The 17,292-nt window shown below is 38.7% G+C and overlaps 1 protein-coding gene across 6 annotated transcripts in view; it reads left to right on the top strand.

Moving 5' to 3' along the window:
• MAP7D3 (MAP7 domain containing 3) overlaps positions 1 to 14,399 on the top strand; it is a 30,042-nt gene extending 15,643 nt beyond the window's left edge. For 4 of the 6 annotated variants that reach the window (XM_036227042.1, XM_036227038.1, XM_036227041.1 and 1 more), the window contains 11 exons: positions 1,961 to 2,583; positions 3,135 to 3,259; positions 3,512 to 3,723; positions 4,937 to 5,066; positions 6,280 to 6,400; positions 7,386 to 7,490; positions 8,483 to 8,536; positions 9,804 to 9,909; positions 11,014 to 11,209; positions 12,122 to 12,396; positions 13,024 to 14,399. In XM_036227042.1, the coding sequence (XP_036082935.1) occupies positions 1,961 to 2,583; positions 3,135 to 3,259; positions 3,512 to 3,723; positions 4,937 to 5,066; positions 6,280 to 6,400; positions 7,386 to 7,490; positions 8,483 to 8,536; positions 9,804 to 9,909; positions 11,014 to 11,209; positions 12,122 to 12,396; positions 13,024 to 13,031 (1,955 nt within the window). In that variant the 3' untranslated portion in view covers positions 13,032 to 14,399. The remainder of the gene's footprint in view (positions 1 to 1,960; positions 2,584 to 3,134; positions 3,260 to 3,511; positions 3,724 to 4,936; positions 5,067 to 6,279; positions 6,401 to 7,385; positions 7,491 to 8,482; positions 8,537 to 9,803; positions 9,910 to 11,013; positions 11,210 to 12,121; positions 12,397 to 13,023) is intronic. The other 2 variants (XM_036227039.1, XM_036227040.1) reach the window with 2 other exon arrangements.
• Positions 14,400 to 17,292: the final 2,893 nt, after the last annotated feature.

The following is a 17,292-nucleotide window of genomic DNA, read 5'->3' as shown; positions in this document are numbered from 1 at the left end:
TTCATAAGTAGTCAATCTTTGGTAATTTGTTCTATTTTTATTATTTGATGAGATCATATAAAAGTTTGCCACCCATATTTAAAGATAATGCGACAAATTTACCAAGTTTTAAGAAAGCCACCACCAAATCCATTTTTAAAAAATAAAACATATTTATTATATAAGCAATAAATATTTAGAAATTTTAAATATAATTCCCTATTATTCCAGTACCCACTTATAACTGATTTTTTTGTGTTTATATATTTTTTCACAAAATGGGATTATAACCTGCTTTTGTTTAAACTCAATATACATTATTATTTTTCTTTAATTAATTTTTTATGGTGACATTGGTTAATAAATTCCAATAAGTTTCAGCTCTACACTTTAACAGTAAGGTATATATAATATATTAACACTGTGTGTTTATCTCCCATAGTTAGATTCCTTTCTGTCACCACATATTTGATTCCCTTTATCCCATTTATCTCCCCTTTCCCTCTTCCCCCTTCCCTCTGGAACCACTTTCTGTAACCCATGTCCTTGAGTCTCTGTTTGTTTGTCCTGTTCATTTGTTACTTTTAGGTTTATATCCCACATATAAGTGATATCATGTGATTTTCAACTTTTTCTGTCTGTGTTATTACGCTTAGCATGATTATCTCGAGGTCCATGCATATCGTCAATATATATTATTTTTTATGTTCAAAAATTGCCTTCTATTACTCTTAATGACTGCCTTACTGTAGTCCAAATTTCCTCTTGAATATTTGGATTATATTTTCAACTGTGTCAGTATTATAAACAATGCTATAATAAGTAGCTTTGTACATTACATTTTCATTTATCTGTTTTTTTTCTTAAGTATAAATCTAGAAGTGAAATTGCTGAAACAAATAGTATATACTTTTTTAAATGGCTTTTGGTATGTTATCGCTAAAATGCCACCCCAGAGAACACATGCAAGTCCACACTCCTACCAGCAGTTTATGGAGTTGCTTGGTTACCAACATTAGTATCAAGTTTTACCATTTTTGTCCATTTATTAGGCAAAAAATATTTAGATTGTTAAAGCTGGAAGAGACCTTGGAGATCCAGTCCATTCTTACTAATGTCTTATTATAATTTTTTAAATTAAATTTACTGGTGGGTGTGACATTTGTTAATAATAAGATTATATAAGCTTCAAGTGGACAATTCTGTATATAATACATTGTCTGTATATTGCATTGCGTGCTCACCACCCAAAGTTTAGTCTCCTTCTGTTACCGTGTATTTGACCCCCCCTTACCCTCTTCAACCTCTTTTCATCCCTTTTCCCCTCTAATAACCACCACCACACTGTTGTCTATGTCAATGAATTTTTGTTTGTTTTCTTTGTTATTCTCTGTTTTACATCCCACATATGAGTGACATCATATGGTTTTTGTCCTTTTCTGTCTGACTTATTTTGCTTAGCACAATCTTCTCGGGATCCATTCATGTCTCAAATGAACAATTTTTAGTATGGGAGAGAAAATGCTCTTTTTTATATTTTATTCTAAAACAATCATGTGTATAGTGTCTTACCTAATCACCAGTAATGGTAAGTTCTCTGGTCCTGGTGAAGTTGTCGAAAGTGTTGAAAATTTTATAATTTTCTATGAAAATCATTCTGAATTATAGTGTGATTAAAAATAGAAATGGCTTATTGCAAACATCGACTTTGGAGAAGCATCTTATCTTCATCCATAGTGGATTATTACTTTCACAATGCCTCTGTTGGCGGTGGTACTTCTGAAGAACCAACTTTGTCATGCTTCTGGCCTATGTCTGTGATTCATTTCACTAAACACTATGTCTGTAATCTCCATCATTTCCTAAAAAACACAGTCTCTCTCTCCTCTCTATTCCTGTTCTCATATTGTTTCATGGTGTGTTTCCATTTTGTCGGATTTCTAACTATAGAATTTCATTTTCTTCTCTCATTCACCCGCAGACAACCACAGCCCTGTATTACGGTATAGAAACATGCCCTTGCTTAGCCGTAGCAGTGATGAATTGAAGAATGCTGTAGTATTTTCCAAGTCAACAGGGGCAATGCCTGCCCAGGAGAAAGTAGAAACACCCCTCAAAGCTAGGGTGGAAGCACCTCCTGAGGTGAGCATGAAAGCACCCCCCAAGGTGAGCGTGAAAGCACCCCCTGAGGTGAGTGTGGAAGCACCCCCTGAGGTGAGCGTGGAAGAAATCCCTGACAGAGAGGAAGAGACATCACCTGAGGGAAGCTTGGATGTGTCCCTTGGGAGTGTGGATCCATCACCCGAGGTGAGCATGGACTCATCTCCTGAGGTAAGCATGGAGTCATCCCCTAGAATGGCCATGGAAACATTATCTGAGACCAGCATGGACATATTCATCGAGGCTAGCATGGAAACAATCCCTGAGGAGAGCATGGAAGCAATATCCGAAGAAAGCAAGGAAGTACCCTCTGTGGCAAATGTGGAAGTGCCCTCCAAGTCATCCCCTGAGGTGAACGTGGAAACGCCTTCTGAGGTGAATGTGGAAAGATCTGAGGTGAACGTGGTAACATCTTCTGAGGTGAAAGTGAGAGACACTACACAGGTTTGTCAAGTGCCTTTTATTGACCAATCTTCTATTAAAATCTGTATATTTAATTTTATAGATTGTGGTAGGTCACGTTTCTCAATATTAACAACTTATTATTTATAGCATTCTGCAATAAAATTATTAAAATAGGATAACTAACTTTAATGATTTTATGATTTTAAAACCAGAGTTTCACCCAAAGCTGAAATATTAATTTTTAGTAGAAGGGAGAAAATGTAACAGTTTATATGGACTGTGCTTCTAAACTCTGAAGAAATATTTGAGAAATATTGCAAACCCTTAATTAAGATTTAGAAATAGAATTAGGTTTTGAAGTAAAAAACTTCTTTTAAATTAATTATTTCTACAACCTTGCTCGAATTGTGTAGTATGAATTGTTAGTCTAGAAGAACGTATCTCTACCTAATTCTCATGCATAAAAGGAAAATTGAGAGTTTAGGGAGCTATAATTGTGTTTTAGTCGGTATTTTTCTCTTAAAAAGAAAACCCAGCTGCTATAAGGCAAATGCTAGTAATTTCTTATCTGAGTGTATTAATATGTTTAGAAGTTGGAAGTAGACAAACAGACATCAAACCTTGTTACCAAGAAACGCCTGTCATCACACATACCATGTTATAAATGGCCATCTTCTGCAAGTGGATGGCGTCCATCCTCTCCCATCAGTGCTAAGTAAGTAGCTTATTTGCAACTGTTTCTGATACTTGTTTTACCGGGGTAAATTTTATATCAGTGTTTCATAATTGAAATAATTTAGTATGCATGGTAATGTAAAGAAAAAACCTTTAAATAGACCAAGGTTTTGGGTATTATAAAATATCATTATCTCATAATATATTTTATGAAATAGTACACTAAAAACTAGTTGGCATATATTCATTACAAAACCACATCAGACTTCTATTAACTACTACTTTTTCTTAGCAGGCAAATCCAAAGGAATCACTCTCCATCACTCTCACCCACCATGTCAAAACAATCAACAGAATCTTCTCCTTCCTATAAAGTAAATCGTGTTCAGCGTACCCTATTTACACAAAGTACATTAAGTAGTAGTACTACTGGAAAGAAAAAAGCAGTTTCTAAAATCACTCGCAGTTCTGAGTCTGTGAACCAAAAGCATGTGACCTATGAAGGTAAGTTCCTTCACTGAGAAGTTTATATTTTGGCAATGTAGAAAATGGTTAAATGTGTGGACTAATCAACTTCACTTTATTCCCTAATTCAGAAAACTTTAGGGAGCAGGGTTTCTTTTAGATAAAATTTAACCAATCACTGGCACACTGCTTACTTTTCCTTATCAGAGCTTTTTACTTCTACGCGCTCTTTGTTTTTGAAATCCATTTTGGAACTGATGTTTTGGAACAGTTGGATGAGTGCATTGGTCTTGGGAATCCCTACAGGCCATTCTAGTTCTGACAAGATGGTTCTGTGAATGGCTTTATGGTATTTTCCATCCTTGGAGAGAGCAAGCACATCTAGCCATTTGAGTCTAGCAGGTTTTGTTCAGGAGCTGTAGGTCAGTTGCCATACATAGGCCATAATATGTGTCTGGGTTCCTGAAAGTACTATATTGGTATTTTACCTGTCACATGTGTTTTTATTATCCATTGACATTTCTTAATTTTAAATACACTGGGGAATTTTACTCTTTGAAGGAATTCCATGGTGAATTCTTTATAACAAGAACAGTCTTTTTATTATAAATTATTCATTCCTGATGTCTTAAAATTCTCATTTTTATATGTGGTTTATTTAAAAGAAATTAGTCACATGGACTAAAATATTATAATATGCCTTAATGTGGTCAGCTTATTTTACTGATAGTCTTGGTTTCTTTGGTTATCTACAGTTAGCCACTTTATCATCAACCAAATATCATAATACACTATTATTAATGGTTAGCTAAACAGAAATTGTTTAGTACAATTGATGCATAGATTTTAAACTGCATGCTGGATATTTTTTTGTTTAGTCAAGTATTTAAAATTTGTACACTTCAATTCAACCGAATATAAAGCTTGTTTTCCTCTATATTTAGTATGTCTTAATCCTTTTTTCCCATAGGATCAATTTAGTCAGGTATCTCAAAACAGATAAGCCAAAGTAAGAGAAGTACATTATTTCATTTTGGAACAAGTAGTTATTAAAAAGAAAGTGGTACTTCCTTTTTTGGGGATGGGGGTTGTGGTTTTGAACAAAATCTTTTATATAATCACTTATAGATTGCTTTTATTAAATTTTAGACCATGTACATGTTGTTTGCTTTTTATATTGTTGGTTGTCTTTATTGGACCGAGAGGCAGTAAATTCCCTAAACTAACTGTGTCCCATGTTAATTTAAACTAGAGTCTGGTAATAAAAGTACACCAGGGACTATGAATGCTGAGGAGGCAAAAAAAATTTTGGGAGAAAAACGACGCCTTGCTCGTGAACAAAGACAAAAAGAAGAAAGGCTCCAAAAAGAAATAGAGCAAAGGTTAGCACAAAATTATCCTTTTGATACTATAAATATTGGCTGGAGCCCAAAGTTCGAAAGTCAGAACTAAGTCTCAAGTTAGGTGGATTATGAATTCTCAAAGAGTAAATTGACTTTCGCTTCAGCTTGAATCAGAAATTAGTCACTGCCTTCTAAACAAGTGTGGGAAGCAGGTCAAACAGAGAGGACACTGGTGTATAGATGACTGGGTATAGACCCATATCGTCTTCACACATCATGTGCCCTGAAGGCGTGCTATAGAGGTACATAAGACCCAAACTCATGTCAGGGTCCCAGATCTTAGCGGTAGCACCTGAGTGATCATACGGACAGTTTCTGTTGGCATTCACTGGTGTCAGCCCCTGCCTTTATTTCAGATGTCCTTTGTAACTTTAGAATTTGTAAACCTGGAAAGAACACTTTCTTGTGTTTTTCTAAGGGTGCTTTCCAATGACCTTTGGAACACCTGAATCTCTTCAGTCGTTGCTCGATTTCCTGTGGGCACCAAATCTCGAGTAGGGACGTGTGCATTCTAACTTGATCAAAAGGTTTCTTGATCCTTCATCTTTAGGCCCATTTGAGTTGGGGCTGTCATGTAAACCTCTGTACACTGCCTGTAAAGAATAACTACAGTTCTGACTTTGTTTTTAAGTATTAAGAGTTTTTGAAATACAATCACATGCATTGCATATACTTTATATGGATTTGGGAGAAAGGAGGAGAAGGAGGTATTGTGAATAGCAAAAATTTATAATTTGAAGAATATTATTCATTATTTTATGTAAACAGCCAATTTAGCATTTTTTAGCCCTGAATACTGGGCATTGTGGACTGGGCTTTCTTTCTCTGGGCACCACCAGACCCTCCTCTAAATTACCCCTGTTACACCCCCATGTGAGAATGGGTGTGAGTGGTAGGCCTTTTGGAAAGTCCTTTCTGTCAAAACCAGTTAAGAAAGAGTAATATTCTTTTCTCCTTCTTGTGTTTTGAGATGTAAAGTAGTCCACCATGGGCTAGAAATCTTTTTCTACTCTCAAGGGCTAGTTTCCCCCATTTTTTAATAAAGGGTAAAATTGTACAAATCCTGTGTAGTAACAATAAAGGACATGTAGTGAATCTGGTTTAAATATAAATGAGTTGTACTTACTGTTAGGTGCATATGGTAGAGACCAAGACGAATACTGAGAATTATTTAAGTATTCTGTGTCATCAGGAAAAACAAAGATGTGGTGAAGAAAGTAGTTGAAGGCCAAGAAGAAGATGATGGACAACAAAAGAAAATAACAAAGAAGAAAGAATGTCAAGATCAAAAAGACCAGAAAGTGCTATTACAGGTTTGCTGGCTCTGCACTATATCAGGGCATGAGAATCGGGTTAAAAATTAAGTTGAAAACCCAAGCAAAAATTTGTTTCTCCAAGAAAGAAAATAAGCAGATGCTACCTTCTCTGGCTTCATTTTTATATTACAGTCTTGCTAATACCCCACACCGCTGCAAGTCATTCTCAGCCAGCCTTGGAAAAATCCTAGAATGTTTTCCAAGTGAAACAAAAGCGGAAAGCAGCAAATTATAGATTAGCAATCTTTTAGTTTTTCTACATAAACAATATTGCAGCTTGGTTTCAGGAAATTTAAACTACTCACACAGTTCAAACATCCTATGTGAGTTTTCCCAATCCTGCGTTCTGTTGGTGACACACATGTACCCCCACATACCTTAATAGATAAGATAAAAATTATGAATACCTCTAAAATTTTAAAGTCATCAAGTTCACCAGTAAGAATGTCTCACCCATGTAAATTCAAATCACCAGGTAAGTAAATCCCCAAACTGAGCTCAAGACTATACTCAGTTTGAATAGCCTAATTTGTACTCCAGTTTTACTGTGTCATTCATCAGAGTCAATTACATAAATGATTGTATGCATTTACATTCCTAGAGAAGGTACCTTTAAGAATCCTCTCGGTGCTTTTGAAAAGTGTTCAGACTTTTGGCTCTTCTCACTATGTTAAGGGATAGCTACACAGTCATTTACATACTTTGAAACTATAGTGGTCTGATAACCACAATTAATGATAACCCTGAGGTTGGAGGGGACTAACATGCCTTCTAAATCCTCAAGATAATAGCCTAGTTTTGTACATTTTAGCTAATACTTTGAAGACTGATAATCCATATATGTTGTATATATAGATAATCTCAATCAAAAGGTAATATTCTTTTATGCTGGATAATATTTTACTGTTTAACTTTTTAAACTAGTATTGTCTGATGTCATTCAGATTTATTGAGATGAAATATTTTTACATAAATTTCCTAGGAAGAGGACGCCAAAAGAAAAACTCAGGAGGAGGCTGACAAATGCAAAAAGGAACATGAAAGAATTATGTTACAGAATTTACAAGAGCGATTAGAAAGAAAAAAGGTACACTCTTGCTTTCTCTCTCTGTTGATTCTTTGTTCAAAACAGCGATATCAAAAGACCGTTTTGAAAATCAAAAGTGATATGTTAGCCCCTGGTTGTTTTCCCACTCTATTCTCTTTTTCTTTACCCAAGGATCTGACCTCTCCTACCATACGTCTCCTTCATGGACCACTGATGACTATTACAGTGATGTCTCAATATAGCAAGCCTCTGGGAACAAAGTTCCTTTGAGCAGAATTACTCAGGTCAAAGTAGAGGTTGCCAGAAGTTAGAATTTCTTCTAAACTGGGCTAGAAATTGCAGCTGAGTGAGAAGAAGCAGGAGTTGCAGTTTTCTCTGAGAGGCCAAGGTGCAGACTGTGATGCAGGACCTCATTCTGTGTAACTCATGTGGCTAGTCTGGGAACAAGGTAGGGCCCCGGTCCCGGCTGAGAGGCTGCAGGGCCTCTGTCAGGAGACTGGTCACATTGAGGAGGTCAGACAGCTGCAGCTCTCCTCACTTTAAGGGAAAGAAGTATACACTGGGAAAAGAATGTGTATCCCTCCTTGTATGTGTGCTCTTTCTAGTAATAAAACCTCTGACAGTGTTGCATCATTAGGGTACATTTTTTTCACTAACATTGGCTTCAGTCATGGTCTGTTCAGACTAAAATTATGATACAAGTTCTGATTGGTTTACAATAATATGTGCTTAGTCTAAATAATGAATTTTGAAGTCTGCAAAATCAGGAATAAGAAATAATTTGGATTTCTGTGTTAACAATAATAAGTACAACAATCATCACTCAAGGCATTTTCTAGATGATTTAGACATCAGGATTGGAAGAAGGAACCCAGCTGCTGCCCAAGGTCTTGTTTTGGTTAAGTCTGTGGCCTTTGGAGCAGTCACTGATACTGTCCACTTCTGGAAAATGGAAATAGTCAACTTTTCCAGGACCACTGTCTTGTTTTTAATTTGTTTTCATGTTTGAAATTTTATTTTCCTTTAAATAGAGAATTGAGGAAATTATGAAGCGGACAAGAAAGACAGATTCGAATGCCTCAAAGGTAGTCTCTGCTCCTACCAGCAGTGTATAAAATTCCTGTTGCTTCCCATTCTTGCCGACTTTTTAAGTTTCGCCAATTTAGTGGTAATGAAATAAAGTATCATATTGCATTTCTCTGATTATTAAAAGGTTGAGCATGTTTTCATATCTTTAGTTAGCTTTCATTTTTTTCCTTATGTGAAATGCTTGTTTAGGTCTTTTGCATAAAACTTCTGAGCTGACTTGTTTTTTCCTTACTAATTTATAGTTCTTTCAATGTTCTAGATACTACTTTATTGGTTACGTGTGTTACAGATTGCTTCTCACACTTTATGGCTGTGTTTTTTTCTTAATGCTGTCATCTCCTGGATAGAAGTTTTTCAGTTCCACACTGTTGAATTTATTGATATTTTTTTATGACTAATGAAGTTGGTTGCCTTTTCATATGTTTATTGACCATTTGGAGATTTGGTTGGGAAATTGTCTTTTCAAGTCCTCTGCCTGTCTTTCCGTTGGGTAGCCTGCCTTTTTCTTATTGATGTATAGGAGTTTTCACCTGCTCTGGTTATGAGCCCTTGAATGTAGGTATCGCAGGTATCAGCTTGCACACTGCAGTTTGTCCCACATTCTCATGATGTCTTGTGATGAACAGAAGTTCATTTGAATGAACTCAAATTTAGCAATTTTTTCCTGCTTTCGCAGTCTGTCTCATAAGGATTTGCTTACTTTAGTGTCCTGTCTTTTGATGGATCACATGCATCCAAGGCCTTTTTTCTCCAGATTCTGTGTCCTTTACCCTCTATGCTACAAAACTAATGTTTTGCGTGTTTACCATTGCCCAGTTGTGGTCATTCCTATCATCATGAAAATTTAGAATAAAAATGTCATTTCTGAAAAGTTTTGGATCTCAAAGTAAAGGATCTCAAAGATCATTTAGCCCATTGGCCTGAGAAGTTTTACCTCAAGTAGCAGCCAAAAACTGTTGTAGCTGTTCACCAGCTGGGTCTTTACCGAGTAGGTAAAGACCACATGGCAACCCAAAGCTCTTGTCCCTTGGTTTTCAGAGAAGTCTTTCATTCTTAAGTGTCTTTCCCTAGCTGGAAGACATAACTAGAGCCACCTGTCTTGTCCCCTGTAGATTCTTGGAGGCAAAGAGGTTAGATTATTTTTATCTTTTAATTGAAATGATGAAAATTAGCCGTAAATCCAGCTGTGAAATCTGTCTTTTTTGAAATAACTGTCAGGATGATTTAATATTTAGATGTAACCATGATTTTTTTTTGTTATAGGCCGCAGAAACATCCAGCAGTGACATATACGAGGAGAACGAGGCAGATGATGAGGACGAGTCAGAAAGTGATGACAGGGATTCCTTCGATGACTTGCACCCATCAGGTTTGCTTGTCTTTTAAGTTTTGTTAGTCACTATTTAAGTACTAGACTTCCTAGGTTCATACAGGGACAGCTCCGCTTCTGAACTGTGTGGCTTTGGGCAATTGCTCTATCTCTGTGTGCCCAGTTTTCCTGTCTGAAAAGGGGGAAGCTATTGTTGTCCTCCTAAGGTGGGCATGAGATTTCAGTTGGATGATCCATGAAATGCTAAGAAAATTTTACCTGACACATAATAAGTTGTTGTTATTTTATAGTTTGTGCTGAAAGACTGCAGATGGCAGCTCTTTCTCAGTTAAATGTGAAGCTTACTAGCATTTCATAGGTCAGGGCCTCCTAAGGTATCATGCTTGACCACAGATGGAATGCCACTTCCCACCTCATTGAGAAACTTAAAATGATGTCATCATTATGAGTCCCCTCTAAAATTTATTGTTGATTCCCTTATGAGTAGGTACCACTTTATGGCAGAAGTAATTGGCATTTATAAAACACTGTTTGTCCACTCTTTATCGTACAAGTCAAGCACTCTACGAGGTACTCGGATACAGAGATGAAGACACAGGGCCCTTAGCTTTGAGAAACCATAGCCAGTAGGGAGGCAGGCATGCGAGCAAAGAGTGATACTACCACAAGCTGGTTGCATTGAAAAAAGTTTGACGAAAATGCAATGAAAATAAAGTGATAAGAGCACAGGAGGTGTAGGGCCTGCCTTAGGGCACTGGAAAGGTTCAGGTAGCAAGAGATAGCATTGGATGTGAGATTGAAATCAGAGGTGGAATTGGCTAGGTGGGTAATCAGGAAGAGGGGTACAGTCCTGTCCTCAGGCCTGGCATTCTTTCCTGGCAAAAGAGAGAGAGCAAGTTCTTTAAAGGTGGCTCCCTTGTGCTTCGAGGACAGAGCAGGCAGGTGTGCTGGGCAGTGGCCCAGGCCATAACTGTGCAAAGGAGAGCAGCTTGGAAGCTGCTGAATCTGCCTTCCCAGAGTACTGCCCATGACTCTTCCTGCCTTCAGACAGATGTCCCTCCCCCCAGCCCATCAGGATCCCAGCCTTCATTCTTATCTTTGTTGAAACTCTAGTTTTATTTGCATTTCTTTTTTTCCCCCTAGCCTTTATAAACGGCATGGGTACATCCAAAAAAGTCAAGACAAAATTTAGAAATGTGAAGAGGAACACCCCCAAACTGGTGTTTTTAGATGCCAGTTCTAGCCAAATCCATAAGGAGACACAAGCATCTTTTAAAAGTGACATGAAAAACTTCAGACAGAACGTGAAAGACTCTTTGACTCAGGCCAAGGATGCCAGGTGAGTCACTTGGTGAGCTTATCAGAATAAACTTAGTGGCATTATTATTGACTTTAGAATGATACACAAGATTATTGACGGGGTGCTTCATTTGTACTAAGCGCTATGTCAAACACTTGACTTACAGAAACAAAGTAATCCCCACAATAGCCTTGCTAAGTAAGGATTAGCATCCTCATCTTTACAGATAAGGAATCTAAGGCATAGAGGGGTTCTGGACCTTATTTGCCTAACATCTTTGTTAAAGAGCAGAGCCCAATCACACCCAGATACATCTGACTCCAAACTGTGCTTCCATTCACACTGGTTAATGACTCATAAAATCAGAGAAAGTGTCATTGACTGAGTGACTGTTGTATACCAGGCATTTTACATTACCAGTTTTAATTCTCATTGCGCCTCTGAGTTTGATAGTAACGTCCTCATTTTACATGTGAGGAAATTGAGGGTTGGAGGTTAGATTGGAAGAAGGGGGACAGAGTCTTAGAAAGAAGGCTTTTTGGGTGATTTCCTGAAAAACCTTAACCTACACGGCTCATGGAAACACTCCACTAAGAGGCTTAGCGATAGTTTGTAAAGAGTACTGAAGCTAGAAAACCCACTTTAGTCCTTACTTCTTCACCTTATTGGCCATGTCCCAGGTCAGCTTGAAGTAGGGACAGGGTTCCTGGAGCCTTCACCGTTAGCTGCTCCTAGACCTCAGTGTGTCCATGGATCCTAGGAACTTTGTAGGACACAATTTGGAAGCCAGTGTGTTCTGTGATCTTCAGGACACCTTCCATACTTCAGTCTTATGATTTGGAAAGTTCATTTATTTCTAAGGCATTTCTTAGAAATTAAAGTATGAAGCTTCTTTTAGGACAAAGCCCTGGTTTTGGGATAATCAGGATTCTAACCAAAACATCTTTCCAGACCATCCACTAAAAGAATGACCAACCGAGTAGCAAAACCCAGAAAGACGATTGAGACCAGTAACATCACAGAATCTTCCAGGACTGTACATTCAAGGGAACAGGATTGGATTTGTGAGAAGATTCAAGATACTGCAAGCGAGACCGAAACACTCATATCCAATATCCTTCCTGATAGCCCAATACACCATCTGAAAAGTTCCACACCATTCCACCAAAGTCAGCAGACACCTTTAGAGGGCAAGACAAGAAGCAAATCTGAATCTTCTCAATCCGGTAAGTCTTCATCCCATCTTCACTTTGCTTGAAGGGCAGTTGACCTTGAACCCCTCCTCTGCTTCCTGCTATTCCAGGGCCACCTTGATCCCATGTAATTTTGGAGATGAGAAGACAGTGGTGGGTCTAAAAGCTAGGTCGATGTCAAAGTGTCTTCCATCAAGGTAGTTCTGAGAGAGTAACTGACTTGATTCTCATTTTGATATCTTGCATTTCCTGCCATGTAATACAAAATAGGTTCTTTTCCCACCCCAGATCCCTTAGATTCCTCTGAGCTCCTGATCCACTGGCTGTTTTTTATAGCACACAGATTATCATTTGGAGCAGAGAGTTAGTGAGTTCTGTGGGATTTGCCTCTCAACCTCTTTCCAAAACCCAGAGGCCTTTTTTTTTTCTTTACCTGAGAAGCTCTCTTTGAAATTGAGAGGCAGCGTGGGCTTGTTTGGAGTTGGCGATGTGGGGGAACATTTATAAGAGCACCAGTGTGTTGGCAGCTCCAGGGGGCGCTGCCAAGGGTCCTGGGCCCACCCCAAAGGCAGACACGCAGCAGACAGGCCAGGGCCCAGTTACTGTGAGACCAGCATCTTCTCTACTAATATTCTTTCTTTTCTTTTTCCCTCTGGTCAGATATATAAAACTCATGTGGCCTGGAAGAGAATTTCTCCTCCACTCTGGGTTTCAACTTCCAGGCCTATCTCCCTAAGTTTCTCCGCCTCCAACTAAAACGAGACTAAAAATGACCATCAAAAGTCATCATAATGGATCTCAGAAGGTGCTTGTATTCTCTTGACTCTTGTCCACAAGCAGGAGTTCTGAGTAAAGAGTTTTCCTGAAAAAATCTCCATTATCTTTCATTCTTGCATTTCCCTGCCATGTGTGTGAGTGTGCATCACAAGAGTGTTTTTATAAAATAGTTACCCTTGAGCTTCTAAAAGAATCTCTACTGAAAGAATAATTTTTTCTTAATACATACTTGAAATCTTAATGTTTATTCTATTGAACAACTACATTAATTTAGCAATTAAAAACTCAAATTTGATCTTGTAGAGAATATAATGGGTTATGCGAGGAACTGCTCACAGGAACTTTTTTGGATTGTTTCTAATATACCAGTACTGAAAGTTGAAAAATATAGTAAAGCACATTTTACCATTATGTATGTGTATTTTTAACTCTACCTACCATAGTCTGCCAGCTGAGTGCACAGCACTGATAACCCTGAAATTCTGGGAGTCCTAGAAAATGTGATCTTGAAAGATAGCATGTTTTGTGCTCTTGTCAGTATTTCCTTTTGAAGTACATATTGGGGTGTTTCTACAAAAATGTGTTATTTTTATTGTGTACATAAGACAGTATTTAGCCGTTGTCTGGTAGGGTATGTTAAATCCTCTAAATGTTTACTGCATGTAATCTTTTTCTGTTTGTGCCCTCCAGTCCTGCCCTTCAGTGTACTCTCACTCTTGGGATATAGAACCAAATTTTGCTTACCTTTCTCTAGCCACTGACTGTGAGTGCAGGAGCAGTGTTATCCTTCAGTCCCTGTGATAGATAGGCACACAGACACACATACGTATGTGTGCATGTGCACATACACGCACACATGATATGTGTTCCTGTAATTCATTGAATCCTGCTTAAAACTATTAATGAAAACTTGAATGCCTATTGTCTTAATGCTAGTGAGTTTTCTGATGAGCCACAAATAGTTTGAAGTAGGCGTATGTTCATTTCTAGTCACCAGGCTCGGATTAGTTAAATGGAGTGATTATTCTTTCTGAGATCCCTAGTTCTTTGCTATTCAGAGTATTGCACCTTTGTTACAGATTAGAGCTTGGTGCCTTAGATTTAAAACTATTTTTATATACTAGTTATTTTATATAGAAGGCAGAGACAATCATCCTAATGATATTTTTGATGTTTTTCTATACAAATGTCATGTGTTGAAATACTCTGTTACACCTCCATATAAATGTGTGTTCTATGAAATAAACTTTTCAGGTAAAGCCAGGTTTTCTTTTTATTATACTAACACAGATGTGGTGGTAGTATAAAGGTAACACCAATTGTTCACAAAGCAGTGAACACAGGCAAGCGGCAAGTTCAATAAATAGTAAATGAACCCCCTGGTGATTTGGCAGGGTTCCCCATTAAGATATGAATTTCCAAACTCTGGTCTTCCTGTACCTATTTAAGTGCTTGTTACTCTTCCACATGACAGCTCTGACTTATACTTGAGACCAGTGATTAAAGTATCTTTACTGTGGTAAAATTCACATAAGTCACCATTGAGTGGTATTTAGTATATTCAGTGTTGTGCAACCACCACCACTATTTAGTTCCAGAATATTTTCATCGCCCTGCAAAGAAACCCCAGACCTTTAAAGTAATCGTCCCCCACTCCCCGTCCCCTAGCCATTTTAAACCTCCCATTTGGTGCTTGCCATGAATGAGGAAAACACACTTGCTTTTTAGTCTGAGTGTGTGCTCAGGTAGTAATCGTGTTCCATTATAGACACATCTCTTCATCACATCACTATTACTGTGCATGACAAAACCTGTTCTGATCTGCCTATGAATGTTTACGTTCCAATCTTAAAATGTTCTATTCCACTAGTTACTGGTTTTGATAAGACGAGGTCATGTTTATCTCCAGTCTTTGGGGTCTGGTGCTTATGAGAAAGGTGGCATAGCATTCAGTTAGTCCTTTCCTTGGAGCTGTTGCACAAGAATATCCCCTGGCCCACACACAACCTGAAACTCGGTCAGAGCACCCTGTTTACAGCTGCAAAGTGATGGACTGGTATACTTGGTCACCTTCAGTTTCCCTTCCTTTCTGGATAGCCTCTTGTTGTCCTCTCCCATGAGAAACAGGCCCCTGGCCTTAAACAATGGATTCTGAGGATGAGCACATTTCCTCCACTTATGTCATGAACACCGTGAGGAATGAAGCCTTTTAAAGACTTCAATCCCTGGCAACCACAAAATGCAATATGGGATACTGTAAGGGATGCTAGACAGGGATCTAAGGACCTGAACCTTATCCAAAGGGGCTGTGAGCTTGGGTATGACTTTGTGTACATTATGGCCCTTCTGATCCCTCTTATCTGGCAATCTCTGAGGGTCCTTTGGTTCTGAGGAATCACTAACTCACTGTGGTGAGAACCAGAGGATCAGGACTCGAGGCATAAAACTGCAGCTAGTGCCAAGAATCAAAAGCCTGGAGACAGACTGTCACATTTCATTGGGTCAATTTCCTGTGTCATGTTCAATGCCCCCACCCCAACAGGGCAAGTTTGTTGAAGCCCAGAAAGACTTTGCCCTTCGTCTTCCCACCAATCTAGTTCTACCGTTTCCAGAAGGGTGTGTCTAATAATTTCCCCAACTATGTTGTAATAACTGTAGTTAACATTTACACATACTACATGCCAGATACTTTATAGGCATCACTTTAAACCCTCACAAGAATCCTATGAAATGTGGATGTTCATTTTTACCTAGGAGGACAACTGAGATTTATGGAGATGGGTATTTGCTTGAGGTCACCCAAATAGAAAGAGGCAGAGCTGATATTCAAACCCAAGTCTGTCCGATTCTAAAGCCAACATACCATACTGCTCATGGAGTGTCCTGTGGCTTGCTTGATAGTTAATATACTGTTCTGTTGATGAGGATAAAATAATTGCTAAAGTTTATTTAGTGCTTTTACTGTCAGTCGCCCTGCTAAAGCACTTGTATTACCACACAATGTACATATGATTCTTCAAGATAGGAGGAATTCTAAGTCTCCTTTTATAGGCGAGGAAAAAAACCTCAGAGAGGTTGTGTAAGTGGCCCAAGATCTTTAACTACAAAGCGGCAGACCAGCCAGGATTTGAACCCCAACAGTTGGGCTCTAAACCCACTCTATTTAAACAAGTAGATATGTTCTTGATATCTTGCTCCCCTTAATTATGAGGGAGTTTTTATTTTTTCTGCTGAAAGTTTTGTAACTAAAATTTCCCCTTCTTCCTCCTGAGTCTTATCCCGTCATCACACTTAAAATTAAGTACTGAGCAATGTGCATGATAGTTTCCTCATTGAGATGCGGCAGACACTGCCCATGCCCTAAGGTGGTTCACCGTATCTATGGTAATGCAGCATCATGAGTGATAGGCCCAAGGTGGTGATTCGTTACTAGTTGTGTGAACTTAGGCAAACCTCCTAATTTCTGAATTCATTTTCTCTTCTGGAAGATGGAGGCAAGAGTACCAGTGCTGACTGAGGATTCAACATAATGTATGTGAGGCGCTTTACTTCTCAAAATGCTCAGGTGTTAAAAGCAGGCATTGTGTGGCAAGCAATAGCTAGAGGCTGACTCCAATGGGCCTGTTTCTTGGGCAAAGGTGGTGGTGGGGACAGTCAGTTGGAAATAGGAAGTGGCGGAGTGGTGACACAAGGTCGAGGGCCTGGCAGGAGTTCCTGAAATGTTGGTGCAGTCTGTGATTGTCTTTTTCTCAGCAGAGCTCATTAGCTCTGGTGTGGACTCTGGTTTTGCAGACCAAATGGAATAGGAAGGCAAAAAGATAACTGGATTGAGGGAGGGATAAGAATGGTCAAAGTGATAGAGCATAGAATCTGGGGCAGATAAAGAGGGACGAAAAGGCGGGAAAGGGCTGAGGGAAGAAACTGGAGCTGTCAGTGGGCTGGAGGGCAAAGAATGAGCTCAGTGACAATAAATAGGAGGACCAAGAATGGAAGGATGCGTGGTTAGGAGACCGGTGAGTCTGGATGCTGAAAGATTCAGGGTTTAGTGAAGTGGAGCAAGCACACGTGGGAGGGCATTGGAGATGTATCATGGTCTCCTCCTAAGGAAAAGAGCATAAGCTGTTGCCCAAGTCTTGAGTGAAGGCGGGACTG

This window comes from Rousettus aegyptiacus, unplaced genomic scaffold (assembly GCF_014176215.1).
Source record: "Rousettus aegyptiacus isolate mRouAeg1 unplaced genomic scaffold, mRouAeg1.p scaffold_m13_p_9, whole genome shotgun sequence".
NCBI classification, from domain to species: Eukaryota; Metazoa; Chordata; class Mammalia; order Chiroptera; family Pteropodidae; genus Rousettus; species Rousettus aegyptiacus.
Note: the sequence above shows the minus strand (reverse complement) of the source record. Positions and strands in the feature narration are given on the sequence as shown.